This window comes from Abramis brama, assembly GCF_963993115.1.
Source record: "Abramis brama genome assembly, chromosome: 2".
In the NCBI taxonomy this organism is placed as follows: Eukaryota; Metazoa; Chordata; class Actinopteri; order Cypriniformes; family Leuciscidae; genus Abramis; species Abramis brama.
The window spans coordinates 29602941-29623402 of NC_139964.1; the positions used below are offsets into that span (position 1 = coordinate 29602941).

Below are 20462 nucleotides of genomic sequence, written 5' to 3' on the forward strand. Positions count from 1 at the left end.
ACATTTATTAATCATTCATTTGTTTGCTATTAATGTTTTAATGATTTCATTATAGCTTCACTGGCAACTTCACTTAGGGGTGAGAGAGGCGAAACTGGCCCTAAAGGTAATATTTACAGATTAATACATAGATAGTATACAGTGAAAAGTGTGAATGCAGATTTACTAATACGTACATTTAATGTACATTTAATTCTAGGAGACCAAGGACCTCCTGGAGTTAAAGGTATTCAAAACAAAAAACACACCAAACTGTCATTGTGACATTCTGAAGTACAGTTTCATAATTGCACATGCACACTGTCACATCACAATAATATCATAAATGTATCACAGATATATCACAAATATAGCACAGACATATCAAAATAATGCCATACATTATCACATAAAATCACAAATATATAACATAATATCACAAATATATAACATAATATCACAAATATATCAGAACATCAGAAATGTATCTAAATATTTACAATGTCACACATTATCACAACAGTTTCACATAACATCACAAATGTATCACAATTATAGCAAGATTATCAAAACAGTATCACAAAAAATATCATAAATATATAAATATTACAATTATATCACAAATATATTACAATGCCACACATCACAACAGTATCACATAACATCTTAAACAGTTATATCACAGATATATCACAATAATGACACATTATCATGTACAATCATAAGTATGTCACCATATTATCACAACAATATCACATATCACAAATATATCACATCAAAAATGTATCTAAATATGTCACTCATCATCCCAGGTTTTATATAATATCATGAAAGTAGCACAATTATATCACATATTACAAATATAACAAGATTATTAAAACAGTATCCCAAAAATATCACAATTATATCACATCACATCACAATGTCACATCACAACAGTATCACAATTATGTCACACATTATCACAACAGTGTCACATAATATCACAAATATAGATTACAGTTATATCACTTAATATTATGAAAATATCAAAATTATATCAAATCATTTTACAGGTGAAACAGGATTTCCCGGAATTCCAGGTAATGTTTTTTTTTTTTTTTTATGACAAACGTCACATCCTTTGCACTTTAACTTAGTGAAATGAAGAATAAAAAAACATTAAAGTCTACAACTATGATATTTGATACACTTTAGGAAACAACATGTCTACTAGAAAAACAAATAAACAAACAAAAAAGCTAAGAAACTGACTGGCTGATCGTGGATCAGTATCGCACATTTTACACGTATTAAATAAATTAATATTGATATATTATTTTTGATAAGTACTTACCAGAAGAGCCTAAATAAATAAACTGAATTAATGAATGGTGCCTTTTTAGGTCCTCCTGGTCTCATTGGTCACCCCGGACAGGAAGGTCCTCGAGGGCCCAAAGGAAGTTCAGGTATGATGCAGAGCCAGAGACAACTTCTACCAGCCAATCATTGCCATTACAACTTAAGACTGATTTTGTGATGCTCACATGTGACAAAGGTGATTCGGACCTAAAACATCTCTTTGTGCTGTTTATAGGTGAATCAGGAACTGATGGTTTACCAGGGCCGAGGGGGCGGGAAGGGCCAGCGGGTCCCAGAGGAGAACCGGGACCTCCAGGAATTGGAGAGAAAGGAGAGAAAGGTGATAGCACTGACATTATTACTACTGTTATATTATAAGCAATTAAAAAAATGACTTGATAATTGTTTGGCGTTTGCTCCTCAGGCTCTTCTGGCGATGTTGGTGCACCTGGGCTAGTAGGACCAGGAGGTCCCATGGGACCCAAAGGTAAGCCCATCTGTAAAATGGCAGTCCAGTACAAATGATTCCGGTTCAGCAGGCAGACAAATTATTCCTTCATATTTATCCTGCCTTTGCTAGTAAATGGACCTACATTTTGAGGGGAAAAACTTGTTTTGTCACTGCAGGTGATGCAGGTGCTCAGGGCATCCCAGGTCTGACTGGAGCTCCTGGACCCCAAGGCTTCCGTGGAGATTCTGGTGATCCTGGACCCAAGGGTAAATCTACCTTTTCTTAACAGTTCAAGAATTTCATGTGAACAATTTGTTTTCATCATCTTTTATATTTTTAGGTGATAAAGGACCTGCTGGGCCATCTGGGGTCAAAGGTTGGTAGAAGCCAGAGATACATGTTGCAAATAGTAAAGCAGTTTTTAATATACTTATTAAGTTTTTAAGCTGATAATTATATTGAAATAATTTTTCTATTACTAAATTAGGTGATCAAGGAGAGAGAGGGCCACGTGGTACCACTGGTAAGTTACAATATCTTATAACATACAACTATATATATAGCCTATTTGTTATTATTAGTATCTCAAAAAATATGATAATATTTTTGACAGGTGAGCCAGGTCTGGTCGGACCAACAGGGCCTCCTGGTGAGAAAGGTCTTAAAGGATCAGCAGGTGGGTCTCACCACAGAAAGAGAAACTTGAGGAAAAGAAAACCTGTATCACACGTAGAACATATGCAATTCATATTTATTCTATTCTATAAGAAATCAATATACACTACTGTTCAAAAGTCAGTAATTTTTTCAAAAGAAATGAATACTTTTATTCAGCAAGGATTCATTCAGTTGATCAAAAGTGACAGTAAAGACATTTATTATATACAAAAAAATTATATTTCAAATATAATAGTATACGTTCTACTGTTTTCTACATTGACAATAATCAGAAATGTTTCTTGTTTCTTTCAAAAACACTGAAAAATCTTACTGACCCTAAACTTTTGGATGGTAGTGTACAAGAACATGGATTGAAAATGACTGTACAGCATGTGATGTATCATATCAAGTCATATATTTTATATCATATCATATATCATATTTCATTTTCCACAGGTGCTCCTGGGCCAGATGGTGTTAAAGGAATTCGAGGTAATTTTGAAACTAAGCTTTGGTAAAACATTAGCCTGTGTCTACTTTTTTTTTGTTAGCACTTTATTTTACACTGTCCTTGTTACATATGTTACATGTACTTACCATAGTAATAACAGTAAATTATGCATAATTACATGCAACTAACCCTCAACCAAATCCTAATCCTACCCTAACCCTATAGTAAGAACATGTAGTTGCTTAATATTACTCAGTACTTAAATATATAATTACACTGTAACAATGACACCTTAAAATAAAGCGTAACCTTTTTTTAAAATGTCTCTTTCTTTTAAATTCAAGGCGACCAAGGTCCGATTGGGTTGCCTGGAGCTCGGGGACCACAGGGGCCTCCTGGAGACGCAGGAATACCGGGTATAAATGAAGAGAAAATTACACCGCGGCTGAATAAATAATGGTTTTCATGCTTTTTTAACACACTTGTCAATAATGCAAACCATGTAAAGGAGAAGTTTTTCTGGTTTCCTGCACAGGTACACCAGGACTTCAAGGACCACCAGGTTTGATTTCACTTCTTCTGTATAATAAATTAAACACAACAGATCTATTAGTATTTCTGAAGAAACTGTCTACAGTAATTGCAGACACAAAACAGACATCTGTTTCTTAATGATATTTATTTTTACCTTATTTAACTAAAGGTTTGCCAGGTACCTCAGGACAGCCAGGGTCCAAAGGTAATATTTCTTGTGAGACGTTTTTAATTAAATTCTAACGGCCCGTTCACACCAAGGATGATAACTATAACGATAAAGATAGCTCTAAAAAGCTCTTTTTTTAAATCATTCTAAATATTAAATAATAGCAGAGTCTACAACACAACTATAACGGAAAAGAGAAATATTAACTTTTTCCAGATGATGAACAGTAACATTGACAGCCAATCAGAATCCATCCTGCTTTAAAGAGCTCAAGCATTCAAAACGGCAGACGACAAAACTGCAGCGCGCTTATAGTACACAGAATGCTGAACATTAATACACAGAATGCTGAATTCTGTGTATAATACACAGAATATTATATAACATATAATACACAGAATGCTGAATTCCTCTGCTGAACGCTAATATAGTTATCTTTATAGTAAACGTTCTTGGTGTGAACGGGTCTTAATTCCATAATATTAATCAGATTGTGTATTTTATATGTACATTATTCTACTTTTTTATATATATATGTATATATACAGAAATACTCTTACCACATCTTACAGTGTAAGACTTCTCTTTTTAGGTGAGCCCGGTGAGCCCGGAAGAGTCATTTCTGCAGGTAAGGGAACACAAATGAAAATTAGTTGGTGGTGCTTAGTTAGTCTATTCTGGTCTATTAATCTGGCTTATTTGATGGTGACATCGTCATCATCATCTGGTCACTCCTCGTAGGCGCTAATACTAACACTGTGGGTATACCTGGACCACCTGGACCTCCTGGAACTCCAGGTCCTGCTGGACCACCTGGACTATCAGGTATCATGAAGTTCATCACGGATCATCTCAGATGCATTTAATATGAAATTAAAAGAATCAGTTAAATAGCGGTATATTTGTGCTAATGTTGAGTTTTTAAAAAAAATCTAAGGTCCTATTGGTCCTGCTGGTCTTCCTGGTTCACCTGGTAAGATGACTTGTTTCTATAAAACAAAAAAGATTGAAATCAAAGAGTTTTTAAAAAAAAATTACTGACATTTGAATCTCTACAGGTTCAAAGGGAGATAAAGGAGACAAAGGAGATGATGGAAAGCCTGGAGTCTCTGAGAAAGCAGGGAGTAAGTGTGCTCACTTTGAAAATGTACATTGTAAGTGCTTTTATATCATTCATTTGCTCTTAATCTAAATTGAACAGAGGAAGCTGCTGCTGAACCTGGTCCTCCTGGCCCACCGGGACCACCTGGACCTCCTGGTGACGATGGGAAACCAGGTACATAGTCCCTAATTCGGTTTTGTTACATTTCTGTTGTGGTACTATATAAATGTTTCATTTTATTTTTCCACAGGTGTTGGTCAACCTGGTCCTCCTGGTGAAAAAGGTGAACCAGGAAGCTTTGTACCCACTTCAGGTATGCTAATGCTTTAGAGTTAATTTACACTTGGTTCTTTGAGACACGCACATTTGTGTGTGTGTATGTATATATATATACACTTATATGTGTGCGTGTTGAAATTGTGAGAAGTTCTCATGCGCATATACAGTAAATAAATCCACAAAATTATTAGGATAATTAGTGAATGAGACCTATTAAATTATGTTTTTAAAATGATCTGATTGTGGTTTTTGTGGTCAATCAGAAACCTTCTTTGCTGGACCACCTGGTCTTCCTGGACCTATTGGACCAAAGGGATCACAAGGTAGATTAAATATACAATAGAGACAATATACAACATTGGGTTTTCCTTAAGATACTATGAATTTTAATGTTTGTTTTTTGTTCAGGTGATATTGGCCCTCAAGGATTCCCTGGTAAGGTCGACACATTCCATCACACATATATAAATATGACATTCTGACGTTTGTGGATTACATGCATACTTCTGTTTCATCTTTTTTTTTTTTCTAAAGGCCAACCTGGATTACCTGGAGAACCTGGAATTGGTTAGTGATTCAGATTTGTATAATACAGTACATACACGTTTCTACATTCTACAATAGCTGCACAGTTCACTTTATTTTACCCCGATTCCAGGTTTTCCAGGACCGCCAGGGTCACCAGGACCACGTGGAGAACAAGGTACAGAGGGTCCACAAGGACCACAGGGACCTCAAGGACCAATGGGTTCAATGGGGCTAGAAGGTCCAAAAGGTACAATGGAACAAAATATATCTATGTTAGACAGTTTTTACATAAAACAATACACACACACACACACAGGGCAGTTGTGGCTTAATGGTTAGAGAGCCAGACTGGATGGGTTAAATGCAGAGGACACATTTTAAGTATGGGTTGTCATATTTGGCCTTCACTTCATATATCTATGTGAAAAGCCTCCAGTTACAGTAAAATATTACAATGGAAGTAAATATGGTTAGTTTTTCCACATCTGTGCACCAACATTTTTTCTTTTTTTCTTTAAATATAGGTGATGCTGGAGTCCCAGGGGCCCCTGGCATTCCAGGTTATTCCTACGGTAGGCAAATTGGTGTATTGCTCTAATATTTGCTTTGACATGAAACGTTTTAAACCACATACCATTTCGTTAGTAAAAGAAAGAGAGTTTCATGTGATTGTTTTTATAAGGTGGAGGATCCAGAAGCGCTCCAGGACCACCAGGTTCACCTGGACCCCCAGGGCCTCCTGGACCTCCTGGTTCCCCTAGTGATGGCTCACCAGATGTTGCTCAGCAGATTTCAGACTACCTCAGAAGTATGTTTAAAAAGACATGAAAAACTTTTATGCAACCTAGCAACTCCCTTAAAACTACCCTGAACACCTTAAAGGGACTGTTCACCCCAAAATTGTCATAATTTAGAAAGAAAGACATGGACAGGTTTGGAATGACATGTTGTTCCAAACCTGAATGATTTTCTTTCTTCTGAGAAACACAGAAGATATTTTGAAGAATGTTGGTGTCCAAAAAGTTTCGGTTCCCATTTACTTCCATTGATTTTTTTGTCCACGCAATAGATCTTGGTCTTGGTTAGATGGCATATTGTATTTAAAGCAGATAGGCTGTGAGGGATACATTTACAGTATTTACAATGGCTTGCTAATGGTCCTAGATCAAACTGTTTTGCAGTTTTTTTCTCTACTGAAACGTTTTTGGAAAGACGTTTCATCAGCTGAACAATCATTATTTTGTTAATCAACAGTACAATCCATTGAACGGACTGTACTTCTATCCCTCACAGCCTTGTTTTCATTTCTGTCAAAAATGAAATATCTATCCTGACTACTGTCTATGAAAGTAAATGGGAACCGAAATGGTTTGGTTATCAACATTCTTTATGTGTCCCACAGAAGAAAGAAAGTGATACAGGTTTGGAATGACATGAGGGTTAGTAAATGATGACTGAATTTTAATTTTTGGTTGAACTATCCCTTTAACTACTGTATAGCAGCTACCAACATGCTAGCATTGTGAGGGCAACTTTTGGGTGGAAAAGCATCATTAGAAGTCCCAGTATGGTTTGAAGCCACTACAAATTACACATTTATCTAATTATAGAGATAAATGGGCAAATAAGCTCCATGACAGTAATATTTAATGTGTCTTTTTGTAGGTGAACCCATCAGAGAATACCTGGCTGGACCTCCAGGCCCACCTGGACCACCAGGACCTTCTGGATCAGCCTCTGATGATACGCTAGCTAACCGTGTGATTGATTACCTTCAAAGTAAGTGTGAAATGTTCAACGACACAGGCGACACAACTTTTACAGACGTCAGTAACACTTTATTTTGATGGTCCACTTAAGATATTTTACTAACTATAAGTAACTTAACAACTATATGTCAACTAGGAGTCATTAAGTAGACTGTCTAATGCTTAATATGTGCTAACACTGTATTTTGATGTTCCCCAACACTACAGACATTCTACTGAATATAAGTAACTTAGCAGCTACAGATTAACTTAACCGGACCCTTACACCTAACCTAACAGTCTCCTAATACTCTAATGACTTGTAGTTGACATGAAGTTGCAGTTACTTATAGTTAGTAGAATGTCTAAAGTGGACTATCGAAATAAAGAGTAACCTTTCTGTTTTCTACTTTGCTTTTTGTTTTCAATAAACGTGTAACTCAAAACTAATGTGCTTTATGACACATTTTGATGGATACACACATTCTTTGGTGCATATATAGGAGATGAGGTGAGACAGTACCTGATTGGTCCACCAGGGCCCCCAGGACCCCCAGGTGTGCCAGGTGGATATGGCTTTAACACTCAGGAAGTTGCTGGACGAGTGCTGAATCTGATCAACGGTAGGAAAGATATGCTGGACATCCTGGATCATCTGCACTTGTGTCATAGGGCCTAGCCCTAGATCATTTTCAGAGTTACCTGTAATATGTGACCCTGGATCACAAAACCAGTCTTATGTTGCATGGGTATATTTGTGGCAATAGCCAACAAAACATTGTATGGGTCAAAATTATCGATTTTTCTTTTATGCCAAAAATCATTAGGATATTAAGTAAAGATCATGTTCCATGAAGATATTTTGTAAATTTCCCACCTTAAATATATAAAACATTTCTTTTTGTGAGTGAATGCAGCACTATCGCCAATAGAAATGGACAACTTTAAAGGCGATTTTCTCAATGTTTCGATTTTTCTGCACCCTCAGATTCCAGATTTTCAAATAGTTGTATCTCAGCCAAATATTGTCCTATCCTAACAAATCATACACCAATGGAAAGCTTATTTATTCCGTATATATGTATGAATCTCAATTTAAAAAAAATGACACATAAGACTGGTTTTGTGGTCCAGGATCACATATATAAGTTTGTTTTTGAAAGAAGTCTCTTATGCTCACCAAAGCTGCATTTGTTTGATAATATTGTGAAACATTATTACAATTTTTCTCTTTTCTTCAAAACTATATTTTTTTCCTATGATCAAAGCTGAATTTTCAGCATCATTACTCCAGTCTTCAGTGTCACATGATCCTTCAGAAGTCATTCTAATATGATGACTTGCTGCTCAACAAACATTTCTGATTATCATGTTACGTGATGCTAGTGGCTGTAATAATCGCATGGCACAGGAAATATAATAACAAAAGTCTTTACTTGGAAAATATGCAGGAGAATACAGGAATCAAACACACAAACCCACTTCCAACATAAACAAGCCTGAAAATTAACAGAGGAAACTAAGGGCTTAAATACAGAGTAAACAAAATGAAACGTACAGGTGAAAACGTAATCCAATCAGAAACCATAGAAACTAACTAGCAAACAGAACTCAGGCAACGCAGAACAGGAAACAGATTGAAAACTAAACCAAAACGGAACGAGATTACATATCAATGTTGAAAACAGTTGTGCTGCTTAATACAGTATTTTTGTTGAAACCATGATAAAAAAAAGTTCAAGCACAGCATTGATTTGAAATAAAACAATTTAAATGTCTTTACTGTCTCTTTTGATCAGTCTTTTGATCTTATTTATTTCTTTTAGATTGAAAAAGACCCCAAACTTTTGAATGGTAGTGTTTATGACACTGTCCAGATTTAAGCTTTAGATTGTTTGAAGACTAACCATTTCAGGATGTGGTGGACCAAATGTAATAGTTAGGGATTGGCCATTGAAAATATCTGTCAACTACTATTCTGGGGTGCGTTTCCCAAAAGCATCGTCAGCCAACTATGGTCGCAAGTTCCCTAGAACTCTATTAGTAAGGACAGAACTTGTGACCATAGCTGGCTTTGGGAAACACCCCCTGAAGAGTTGGCGACAACAGCTGCACACTTTGAAATATTATCAAGGTTATTTTTATATAGCTGCAAGTATTAAAATTATGTTATATCACATTTGCAGATGCTGGTTTCAGAGGTCTGCCAGGACCCCCGGGCCCCCCAGGACCTCAAGGACCACCAGGAAGCTCTGGAGGAATAGTGTCTTACGCGGTGAATGAAAACCAACAGCCAATCCGTGCAGAGCCTCAGGAGTACATCAAGAGTAATAACAGTGTTTATTAACTCTATTTCGTATTTAAGTCTTTTTTTTTAGCAGTTTAATGGCAGTTTGTTTACTTCTGCAGGGCACCCAATTGTAAACGGTAATTTGGATTATCCAGCCATCGCTAAACAGGTTGCAGATTACATTAAGTGTAAGTGACGCTACATGTGACGACCTAAAATGCACTTACACACATACGCATATCAAAAAAAACATCCTCTCTGCATTTCTTCTCTTCTCTAGCTTGCTTCCTAATAGTAGTTTAATAAATTTTGCATTGTATACTACGAATATTGTTGGCTTTTTAACAAATTGCTTTCGTTTGTCTTTTGTAAGTCGCTTTGTATAAAAGCGTCTGCTAAATGCATAAAGGTAAATGTGAACAAGATATTGTTAGTACCTTTATAGATTTATTGTAAGAATTATTGAGTTTTATGTGTTTGCATTTTTCCACAGCTAATAACCTGTTAGAGGGCCAAGCTGGTCCGGTAGGAAATCCTGGAGCACCAGGGCCTCCAGGAGTCAGCATACATCTGACCAACATGACTGAAATAATGGACTATATTAGAGGCAAGAAGGAACTTGTTCAAAAGAACAATTTGTATGCATTTAATATGAATAATTTATTTACAAATATAATTACAAATGCATAATTTCCACAGAACACAATATGATTGGACCACCGGGGCAGAGAGGGGATAGGGGACGCTCAGGACCCGTAGGACCCATGGGACAAAGAGGTACAAGTTCTATTTATCACACGGACATATGAAATTGGCCAGCAAAGCAATTAAACCTAGTTACCTTCATTTGGTATCTGTGAATTGAAGTGACTTAGTCCTGTTCACAAAGAAACAAATTCGTAAAAATTACGTCAGTAATGCATAAACAGAAGTTGAAAAGTTACTCAAAAAGATGATTTAGGCTTACAGCTTCAGTAACAAACATGTATTTTTAACCAAAATGAACAAAATGTCTGCATCTGGTAGGTTTCAAATATATTAAAATATAAAATAAATTAAAACATATTAAAATTGTTTTATTCAGGAAATTTCTAAGGCATCTGGGGACGTTTACACAACACCGTGTTCAACTAAACTTTGTATGCGTTTTGGCTGCTCATTTACACGACAAGGACATTTTTACGGTGGCCGAGAGAGCTCAACGCGCTGCAACTGAAGAAAACACATGCAAATAGAAAAATCACACGCAAATTAAGAAAACATCTTCATCAGTTTTATAACACGTGTGCTCCAAATACTCACAACACAACCAAATACACAAATACAGTTTTACAACATGTGTTGTAAAACTGATGAAGATGTTTTCTTAATTTGCATGTGTTTTCTTCAGTTGCAGCGCGTTGAGATCTCTCGGCCACCGTACGTTTTGGCCTAAAAACGCAAGCTTTTGAAAACAGGTTTCAAAGTGCAACGATACTGAAAACGAAACGGTTATCATCTGTTTAAACAACAAAAATGTGAATCTGAAAACGGTGATGGCATGCGTATTTTTACGTATATATGCGTTTGCCGCAAGTGCTCCATAAAAGAATGCGCATGTGCGCAGGCGTTTAGTCTTTCCTTACAAAGTGACATTGCTAACTACTGGCCTGGCATGCATAAATCAAACATCAAATGTGATGCTCAACAAAACATATGCATTTTAGATTTTTATTTTATTTTTCAGTTCAATTAACAAATCCATTTTTTTTTTACTATTATTTAATACAGTGAGTCAGGCTTTACAGGGTTAATCCAGAGTATTCCTTGAAATTGCTGTTTGCACGGACAAGTGTTCAAATATCATTTATCAACATTTGTTTCAACTTGTAATTTTACTATTGTACAATCCGGGTTTTCCAGGCCCTGCAGGCTTACCAGGCTTCCCAGGAATGAAAGGAGAAATGGGTATGAGCCAGTTTACAAAATATATAATTGATCATAAGATGCTGTATATTTCTTCATGATAATGTCATGACAAACCTTTTTTCCCCACAGGTGAGGCTTCATAGCATAGCAATTAAACCTAGTTACCTTGATTTAGTGTGAAGATATTAGGAAGTGAATTGACTCCGTCATGGGTAACACTCTATAATAACGTTCAGTTGTAAGTCATTTATAAGTGGTTAGTTAATGATGAACTAATCATTTACAAAGCATTCATAAATGATTAGCAAGTGATATATTAACATGTTATGTATGTTTTGTAAATTCTGTTACAAGTCATTTACAAGTGATTAGTACATGAATATGCGTTTCATAAATGTTTAATAAATTATGTTTTTTTTTGTATGTATGTAGAAATTAGAGGGTGCAGAAAGTGTTGTAAATGCCTTGTATACACGTACAGATCATTTGTAACAGGTAAGTAACAGTGTTCAACACAATGATGTGCAAACGCATGAATAAATCATTTACAACACTTTCTGCGTCCCCTAATCTAAAGTGTAAACTATTCATCACTTGTAAATGTGTTACACATCATTCGTGGATTACCACTTCAAGAATCAATAAGGCATAAGATCAACGAATCTTATCTACGAATGATGTGTAACACATTTACAAGTGAACAACACTTTAGATTAGGGGATGCAGAAAGTGTTGTAAATGATTTATTCATGCGTTTACACATCATCTATAACAGGTGTTGAACACTGTAGTGTAAGTGCTGACTGGTGAGGGTATAGACAGCTGTCTTCTGTAGTGTGTAGTGTAGTGTGTGCTGCAGTGTAAGTGCTGACTGGTGAGGGTAAAGACAACTGTCTTCTCTGAAACACATGGAGTCTTTAACCACTGTGCACCTGTTAGCAAAACATACAAAACAAGTAACAATTTATTAAACGCATATTCATATTTTGTAAATGATTAGTTAATCATTAACTAAAATGTAAATGACTTAAACTGAATCTACAAAACATACATAAAATAATGAACATATTACTTATTAATCATTTATGAATGCATAGTCATGTTTCATAAATTATTAGTTAATCATTTACTAATCACTTGTAAATGACTTGTAACAGAATTTACAAAACATACATAAAATGTTAGTATATCACTTGCTAATCATTTATAAATGTTTTGTGAATGATTAGTTCATCATAACCACTTATAAATGACGTACAACTGAATGTTATTGTAAAGTGTTACCAACTTTGTATGCGTTTTGGCTGCTCATTTACACGACAAGGACATTTTTACGGTGGCCGAGAGATCTCAACGCGCTGCAACTGAAGAAAACACATGCAAATAGAAAAATCACACGCAAATTAAGAAAACATCTTCATCAGTTTTACAACACGTGTGCTCCAAATACTCACAACACAACCAAATACACAAATACAGTTTTACAACATGTGTTGTAAAACTGATGAAGATGTTTTCTTAATTTGCATGTGTTTTCTTCAGTTGCAGCGCGTTGAGATCTCTCGGCCACCGTACGTTTTGGCCTAAAAACGCAAGCTTTTGAAAACAGGTTTCAAAGTGCAACGATACTGAAAACGAAACGGTTATCATCTGTTTAAACAACAAAAATGTGAATCTGAAAACGGTGATGGCATGCGTATTTTTACGTATATATGCGTTTGCCGCAAGTGCTCCATAAAAGAATGCGCATGTGCGCAGGCGTTTAGTCTTTCCTTACAAAGTGACATTGCTAACTACTGGCCTGGCATGCATAAATCAAATCAAACATCTAATGTGATGCTCAACAAAACATATGCATTTTAGATTTTTATTTTAATTTTCAGTTCAATTAACAATTTTTTTTTACTATTATTTAATACAGTGTGTCAGGCTTTACAGGGTTAATCCAGAGTATTCCTTGAAATTGCTGTTTGCATGGACAAGTGTTCAAATATCATTTATCAACATTTGTTTCAACTTGTAATTTTACTATTGTACAATCCGGGTTTTCCAGGCCGTGACGGCTTCCCGGGCATCCAAGGCCCCTCAGGCCGCCCAGGAATCCCAGGAATGAAAGGAGAAATGGGTATGAGCCAGATTACAAAATATATTATTGATCATAAGATGCATATTTCTTCATGATAATGTCATGACAAACCTTTTTTCCCCACAGGTGAGGCTTCATAGCAATTAAACCTAGTTACCTTCATTTAGTGTGAAGATATTAGAAAGTGAATTGACTCCGTCATGGGTAACACTCTATAATAACGTTCAGTTGTAAGTCATTTATAAGTGGTTAGTTAATGATGAACTAATCATTTACAAAGCATTCATAAATGATTAGCAAGTGATATATTAACATTTTATGTATGTTTTGTAAATTCTGTTACAAGTCATTTACAAGTGATTAGTAAATAATTAACTAATCATTTACAAAACATGAATATGCGTTTCATAAATGTTTAATAAATTATGTTTTTTTTTGCAGCGCGTTGAGATCTTTCGGCCACCGTACGTTTTGGCCTAAAAATGCAAGCTTTTGAAAATGGGTTTCAAAGTGCAACGATACTGAAAACGAAACGGTTATCATCTGTTTAAACAACAAAAATGTGAATCTGAAAACGGTGATGGCATGCGGAAAAGGTTCAATTAAAGCTGCAGTTGGTAACTTCTGTAAAAATGTATTTTTTACATATTTGTTAAAACTGTCATTATGTCCTGACAGTAGAATATGAGACAGATAATCTGTGAAAAAATCAAGCTCCTCAGGCTCCTCCCAATGGCCATTTGCAGAAATACACCGCTCCCGGTAAGAAACAACCAATCAGAGCCAGGAGGAGTGTCTTAGCAGTGTGTCAATCATGCTTGTGTACGCGCTGATCACCCCCCTCTCTCGCACAGCGCGCACCGTTCAAAATCAAGATAGCCGGTGTGCCGCGCAGTTGTGCTAATGGCGGACAAACAACCAAAACTGCCAATTTCTCGAGTGGCACCAGCTCATGCAACAAAGAAAGGTAAACGGAAAAAGACCGATGACGATAAACAAGCCCATCGGAGCCCATTGACTCGGTGTCAAAACTCTAGCCGCATAACATTGGCTGCAGATAAAATGTCACGCACTGTGCAAAGCAACAATAGAAACCTGCTAATTCACTGGCTTGTCATGTTACTGAAATAATGTACTAGCAAACCTTATTTAGCATTACACATCGCTAGAATAATTACTTACATACTGTAACGTTACCATTATATTATCTTGCTAGCTATTTATAACTTATAGAAAGAGTGCAACGTTATGAAGTTACATTACATGTATTGCAAAATACGTAATGATTTGAGGACCAAGTTTGTAGTCAAAGTATGGGCAGGCCATAGTCAATGTAAAGCATATTGTTGATGTTTCGTCCCTACCAGTGAATGTGCGATAACTGTTTATCCGCCGTCATCAGTGGCCCTGCATGTTTACTAGTTTGCACGGATAAGTGTTCAGTGTTTCCCCTAGGTTTACAGGTTTGGGGGGGGGGGGGAAAATTGACACAGACACTATCTATCTATGTGTCACATTAATTGGTTGTCTGGGAGGGTAATGCTTTGTAAAAGTTAACATAAAACACAAATGTTAAAAAAAAAAATGTTAACATAAGATATCGCTTTAAAAAAATTAAAAAAACATATTTAAATATTTTTAAAATTGACTTTTGCAAATAACCTTTGTTAAATTTATAGAAGTATTTGTTAATATTAATGGACCAGAGCTTAAATAGTTTTATTTTTTAACTAACAACTAAAAAAAGATTTATAAATACTAACAAATATATTGCTCATTCATTGTTCGTTAATGTTAGTTAATACATTTATATGACAAACAAATTTTAAATGGGCTTTTTTTGTGAGAAGTTTTTATTTCTATGATGCATTTATTGGAGAGAATAATCCTGTCAGACGCAGCACTGCTGTGAACGCGCGTTCACGTTTAAACACAATTTAAACAATGTATTATTCAATGCATTACTTCTATATAATTATATATTAAGTTGCTCAAGCAAGTGGTAAAATATTTAACCATGTATTTATATTAAAATCTTTTGCATTTAAATTTTAATACAATAAATCTTGCATGTCACAAAGAACTTGTTTTTCCACCTCCACGAATGCATAACAGTTGTCGCCTTGTTGAGGTAAATTGTAGTTTTCCTTGCTTTACCCCGGTCTTAAAGTGAAAAAAGTAGTATTTAATTAAATAAATTTATGGTGAGATTACTACATTTTATTTAATTAATCGCACTTATGGTGAAATGACTACATTTTCAGGTCAATCTGTGTTCATTTTGACCACGAAACATGCGCTGTCACTTTAATTCAGCGTTTTCAGCACAGCAGAAATCATAGACAGTATATAAACGGCAAAAGTAGACTCGGTGCGGAAACGATCGCTGCACTGCTGTATACGCACCGCAACTGGAACGGATCGATCATCGACGGACTGCATCCGCGTGCAGTGTGAAAGCTCTGTAAACATGGGTACGGGAAAAAATACTCACCGCACACGCACTGCAAACGAAATATGTGTGAAACGGGCGTAGACTTGGAGCAGGAGAGCTACTCCGGCTGCTACTCGCAGTAGAGCGAGTGTTGCCATCTTCAGTTCAGCGACATATTTCCCGCCGCGCGCTCTCTGTCCGCTAGTGCTCATCTGTATTTGACGCAAGTGTTTGTTTGTGTGAGTGTGCGCGCTTGCGCACTCATTGGGATAATTGTAAACGCGCAAACACAGACAGAAAAGACATGCCATCGTGGAAATAAGATAAATAACATATTACTTAAGGGCTATTTAGTTTTTTAAAAATAAAATAACAAATTGTAATCTGGCGCTATAAATAAAATCAAATCAAGCATGATAATGTCATGACAAACCTTTTTTCCCCACAGGTGAGGCTTCATAGCATAGCAATTAAACCTAGTTACCTTGATTTGGGACCTGTGTGAAGACTAAGAAGTGAATTGACTTAGTCCTGTTCAAAAAGAAACAAATCCATAAAAATTACGTCAGTAATGCATAAACAGAAGTTAAAAAAGTTGAAAAGTTACTCAAAAAGATGATTTAGGCTTACAGCTTCAGTAACATACATTGTGTATTTTTAACCAAAATTAACAAAAATGTCTGCATCTGGTAGGTTTCAAATATATTAAAATATAAAATTAATGAAAACACCTTACCGGTAACACTTTATAATAACGTTCAGTTGTAAGTCATTTATAAGTGGTTCCTTGACCACAATATAAATATAAGTATAAGTATTCCTTGAAATTGCTGTTTGCATGGACAAGTGTTCAAATATCATTTATCAACATTTGTTTCAACTTGTAATTTTACTATTGTACAATCCAGGTTTTCCAGGCCCCCCAGGCGCCCCAGGAATGAAAGGAGACAGGGGTATGAGCCAGTTTACAAAATATATAATTGATCATTAGATACTGTATATTACTTCATGATAATAATGTCATGACAAACCTTTTTTCCCCACAGGTGAGGCTTCATACGTCACTCGGAGGAGGAGGAGGAGCACAGGAATTTAGACAGACGGCAGTGTGTTTGCCTTTAGCAGCTAATGCTTTAAAAATGACATGTACATATTTTAATTTAGACTTTTCTCTTTTTTTTCTCTTTTTTTTTTACAATGATTTGTTACCAAAATATAAACATATTCACACTAAATTTACAAGAATTACAAGAACAAATTAAAATGTATTACTTCAGTTTTTTAAAGAAAAAAGATTGAATTTTTTTCCTCGTCATATGTGAGTGCATGACTGCAAAATGGGATTTAACATAATCTGGGGATGTGGATGTTTAAAATTAGCTTTTTGTCATTTGATGTGCTAAAACGCTTTCATTATTACAGACTTTCAATAGCATCAAATGTGGCTTGACTTTGAGATTGAGAAATAAAGATTTTTGTTTTGTTTTTAAACTGAGACTTCTGAAGGCCTCATATCAAAGTCCCTTCAAGGCAAGTCATTTCACTCAGCGGCCATCTTTGAAACATACAATTTTCCAAAGCTGTTGACTAAACTTGGAAATCACCATGGAAATCTGAAAACAACTATCTGATAAAAACTCAAATCAAAACAGCATTTTTCAGGCAATACACATGTGCAGTCATAACGTGAATCGCAGACTGTAGTGGCTTCCTTTCCTTCTTTAGCCACTTCCGTGAGGGAAAATATCTATGACGCTACGCCTGTTTTAACAAGACTTGAACTTTATTGTAACAAAAAGGTGAAAACTTAAAGACAAAACTCTTCCTCCAAAACAAGCAGTGTGGTGTGTAACGTAGGTCAAAAAACTGTCTCCCTTCCCCCTTGCCACATCACTTCCTGTTTAAGATGGCTACCTTCAGGAAATCTCCAAAAGGAGTGCAATTCTTTCCCTTAACCACATGGGGAGGTCAGAAAAATAGTTAAATACAGCCATGACATTGAGTAACATTATTAATAGCCTTATGGCTCTACACAGACTTTCTACAGCAACTGGAGTTTCTAATGGCAGCTGTTACACCAATCAGAGAGTCCAAATGATCTTGTTAGCTCCGCCCACTCCCATGAAGCACTATGAGTGATAAGTGTAATCGAATCGATCTCCCTATGCTCTCAAAATACTGAAATGTTTGTGTATACACATATTTTGGAATAAACTGTAAAAAATACATTGTTTTTTATAAATGTAATCCGTAAATGAGTAGTTTTATATTTGCAATATAACATTTGCAATGCTTCATGGGATTGTAGTTCTTTCCCTCCCTAAAGTGCCCAGTCTTGAACCTTTGAATTTTTGTCAGATTTTCAAAAGCTTCAAATCGCTTTAACAAAGATTCTTTTAGAATCCATGAGAACAATTAATTGAAAAATACTTCCAGAATCAGTGGCACTTAAAAAGATGGCAGGAACTGTTGCAATCAATCGGCGATAGGTTCTTTTATTTAGAAGGCGGGACTTATTTCGCCATATTACGCGTTGCACTTTCTAGTAATATGAGTGTGCGGTCATTCTATACCTAAAGTATTTGCCTCATATTCATAAACAGAGAGACACTTGAATACAGAGACCCACACAACTGAACTATTCACCACAAATGCTTTAATTACAGTAGCTTCCTATAATCACAATGATTTGATATTTGACACAAACACAATACATCTTACAACTGTTATGCTGTGAATTTTACCTCATGAGAAAATGCGTACGACAAAGACAAAAAAAGTACTTATGTGACTACCTGCAGGAATTCCTGTATCAGAAGGCGCACAGCACTCTCTTTACAATAAACCATGAACAATGCTCTCAGGTTTTATCAATGACAAGAACTTCATGTTTTCTGTCTTTTTTTCCACAGATTTCACAGTCGTTTTGTGCGGTTTTTACGGACTAACGTTACACCACAAATGTAAATGCAGTAAACACATTTAGAACTGCATGTTGAAAGTGAACTTAGATTAAAAAAAAAAAAAAATCTTTTACTAAAAAATGCTAAAAAACAACAACACGTTTAATTAAATGAAATTGCTTTACAGGAAACATCATCCTCTATAACGTTACAGTCTTACCGAAAAGTACACACATAAGTGTAGAGATGTCTTTTTGGGTGAATCTCCAGTTACGCATGTAATCGGGGGAAAAAATGCCATTTTTTCGGAGAATAGGCTACACAGTATGACAATATGAAAAGATTAAGCTGTTTTGCTTTAAAGTTTGTAGATGAATTGTAGTTGAGATGATTAATGCAGCTACATGTTCACATTGCATAGCAAGTGCAAATGCACTTCTTACCACAGTAATGTCAGAATATTTGCATACAGTGTGGTTTATATGCTAAAATTCTTCAAAGAAATGAATGCTACTTAAAATATAAATCCATTTTATGATAATAAACAAAGCTCACAAAAAGTGATGCGAGAGCATGGAAATTCAAATATATTTATATCCTGTAATTCATACAGGAAATAACCAAGAAATCATGAATTAACATTATGTCCTGAAAATGTATTTCTCTAAATAATGTGCAATTAAACTTCATTAGAATGGTAAAAAATGTTGCTTGGTAGAATCAATGGCTTTATTCTGACTGATTTTGATATTTAAATCATTCGCTTGGTTCTCTTAACCACTGATATCATAACCATTGACTCTTTACTCAAGCAAATCAGCCCGAAGTTGAACAGTCATTCCGTGTTTGCAAATAGTCCTAAAAATACCACAGTAAACCACGATTAATACTTTGAGACCAAAAAAAATAGAGGTAAAATTATGACATTTTTTAAATAAATAAAAAAAGAAGAAGAAGAAAATGGAAAAAAAGATTCATTAAGTGGCATATAGAATTAAATCACAGTATCTTTCATAAACCATCACTGAAATGTTTTGGAAAACCAACCACACTGAAAATCCACATTTAAAGCTTAAATAAAACTAAATAAAATCAAAGCAATAGCCTGTAGCTTAATGGAAGAATTCAACCATCCGTTCTGACTGACAGCCGCGATCAGAGGGAAGAAGGCAGCAGAGGTTCAGTCACATAGCAGTTCAGCATCTCTGTGCTTTAAAACCCAGTGGAGTGGACGCTCGGGACGGGGTAGAACTTTGAGATCCGGCTCTGGGAGGAGGGGTTAAGGCATGCAGACTCCCCGGTCATTTTGAAGAACACTTCCTGCTCTTGTAGCTTACGGGCGAACTCATCTTCCAGGGCCTGGACAGAGAGATTTCATGTTCTTAGTAAATGCACTAATCAAACATGGTGGAAGTGTCCACTCAGTAATGTTTTGCTGACATCTAGTGGTGCGGATGAAGCATGACACAAAAGCTTTTCATAGACTGCCATTCGCCTTATTCACCTGGCGGCCATTTTGAAAACCCGAACGCCGTTGAGGGGTACACAAACCCGGAAGTTTGACTCCGACGCATACGATCTTCCAGTGTGGACCACCAA

The 20462-nt window shown here is 35.8% G+C and overlaps 2 protein-coding genes across 3 annotated transcripts in view; one reads left to right on the forward strand and one right to left on the reverse strand.

Moving 5' to 3' along the window:
• Window positions 1-17454, forward strand: part of col17a1a (collagen, type XVII, alpha 1a) — a 29245-nt gene extending 11791 nt beyond the window's left edge. For both annotated transcript variants that reach the window (XM_084099537.1, XM_084099538.1), the window contains exons 19-54: window positions 56-106; window positions 200-226; window positions 1035-1061; window positions 1365-1427; window positions 1556-1660; window positions 1745-1807; window positions 1948-2037; window positions 2112-2147; window positions 2259-2294; window positions 2385-2447; window positions 2888-2923; window positions 3227-3298; window positions 3418-3444; window positions 3586-3621; window positions 4178-4213; window positions 4327-4410; window positions 4523-4558; window positions 4644-4709; window positions 4787-4861; window positions 4938-5000; window positions 5230-5289; window positions 5375-5401; window positions 5501-5533; window positions 5625-5741; window positions 6019-6066; window positions 6177-6302; window positions 7160-7273; window positions 7746-7865; window positions 9429-9569; window positions 9652-9720; window positions 10026-10139; window positions 10232-10309; window positions 11435-11479; window positions 13494-13565; window positions 16869-16913; window positions 17007-17454. In XM_084099537.1, coding sequence (XP_083955663.1) covers window positions 56-106; window positions 200-226; window positions 1035-1061; window positions 1365-1427; window positions 1556-1660; window positions 1745-1807; window positions 1948-2037; window positions 2112-2147; window positions 2259-2294; window positions 2385-2447; window positions 2888-2923; window positions 3227-3298; window positions 3418-3444; window positions 3586-3621; window positions 4178-4213; window positions 4327-4410; window positions 4523-4558; window positions 4644-4709; window positions 4787-4861; window positions 4938-5000; window positions 5230-5289; window positions 5375-5401; window positions 5501-5533; window positions 5625-5741; window positions 6019-6066; window positions 6177-6302; window positions 7160-7273; window positions 7746-7865; window positions 9429-9569; window positions 9652-9720; window positions 10026-10139; window positions 10232-10309; window positions 11435-11479; window positions 13494-13565; window positions 16869-16913; window positions 17007-17056 — 2351 coding nt within the window. In that variant the 3' untranslated portion in view covers window positions 17057-17454. The remainder of the gene's footprint in view (window positions 1-55; window positions 107-199; window positions 227-1034; window positions 1062-1364; window positions 1428-1555; window positions 1661-1744; window positions 1808-1947; window positions 2038-2111; window positions 2148-2258; window positions 2295-2384; window positions 2448-2887; window positions 2924-3226; window positions 3299-3417; window positions 3445-3585; window positions 3622-4177; window positions 4214-4326; window positions 4411-4522; window positions 4559-4643; window positions 4710-4786; window positions 4862-4937; window positions 5001-5229; window positions 5290-5374; window positions 5402-5500; window positions 5534-5624; window positions 5742-6018; window positions 6067-6176; window positions 6303-7159; window positions 7274-7745; window positions 7866-9428; window positions 9570-9651; window positions 9721-10025; window positions 10140-10231; window positions 10310-11434; window positions 11480-13493; window positions 13566-16868; window positions 16914-17006) is intronic.
• A 1145-nt stretch (window positions 17455-18599) lies between these two features.
• Window positions 18600-20462, reverse strand: part of slkb (STE20-like kinase b) — a 34056-nt gene continuing 32193 nt past the window's right edge. The window contains exon 18 of the mRNA XM_084091755.1: window positions 18600-20222. Within this exon, the coding sequence (XP_083947881.1) occupies window positions 20076-20222 (147 nt within the window). The 3' untranslated portion in view covers window positions 18600-20075. The remainder of the gene's footprint in view (window positions 20223-20462) is intronic.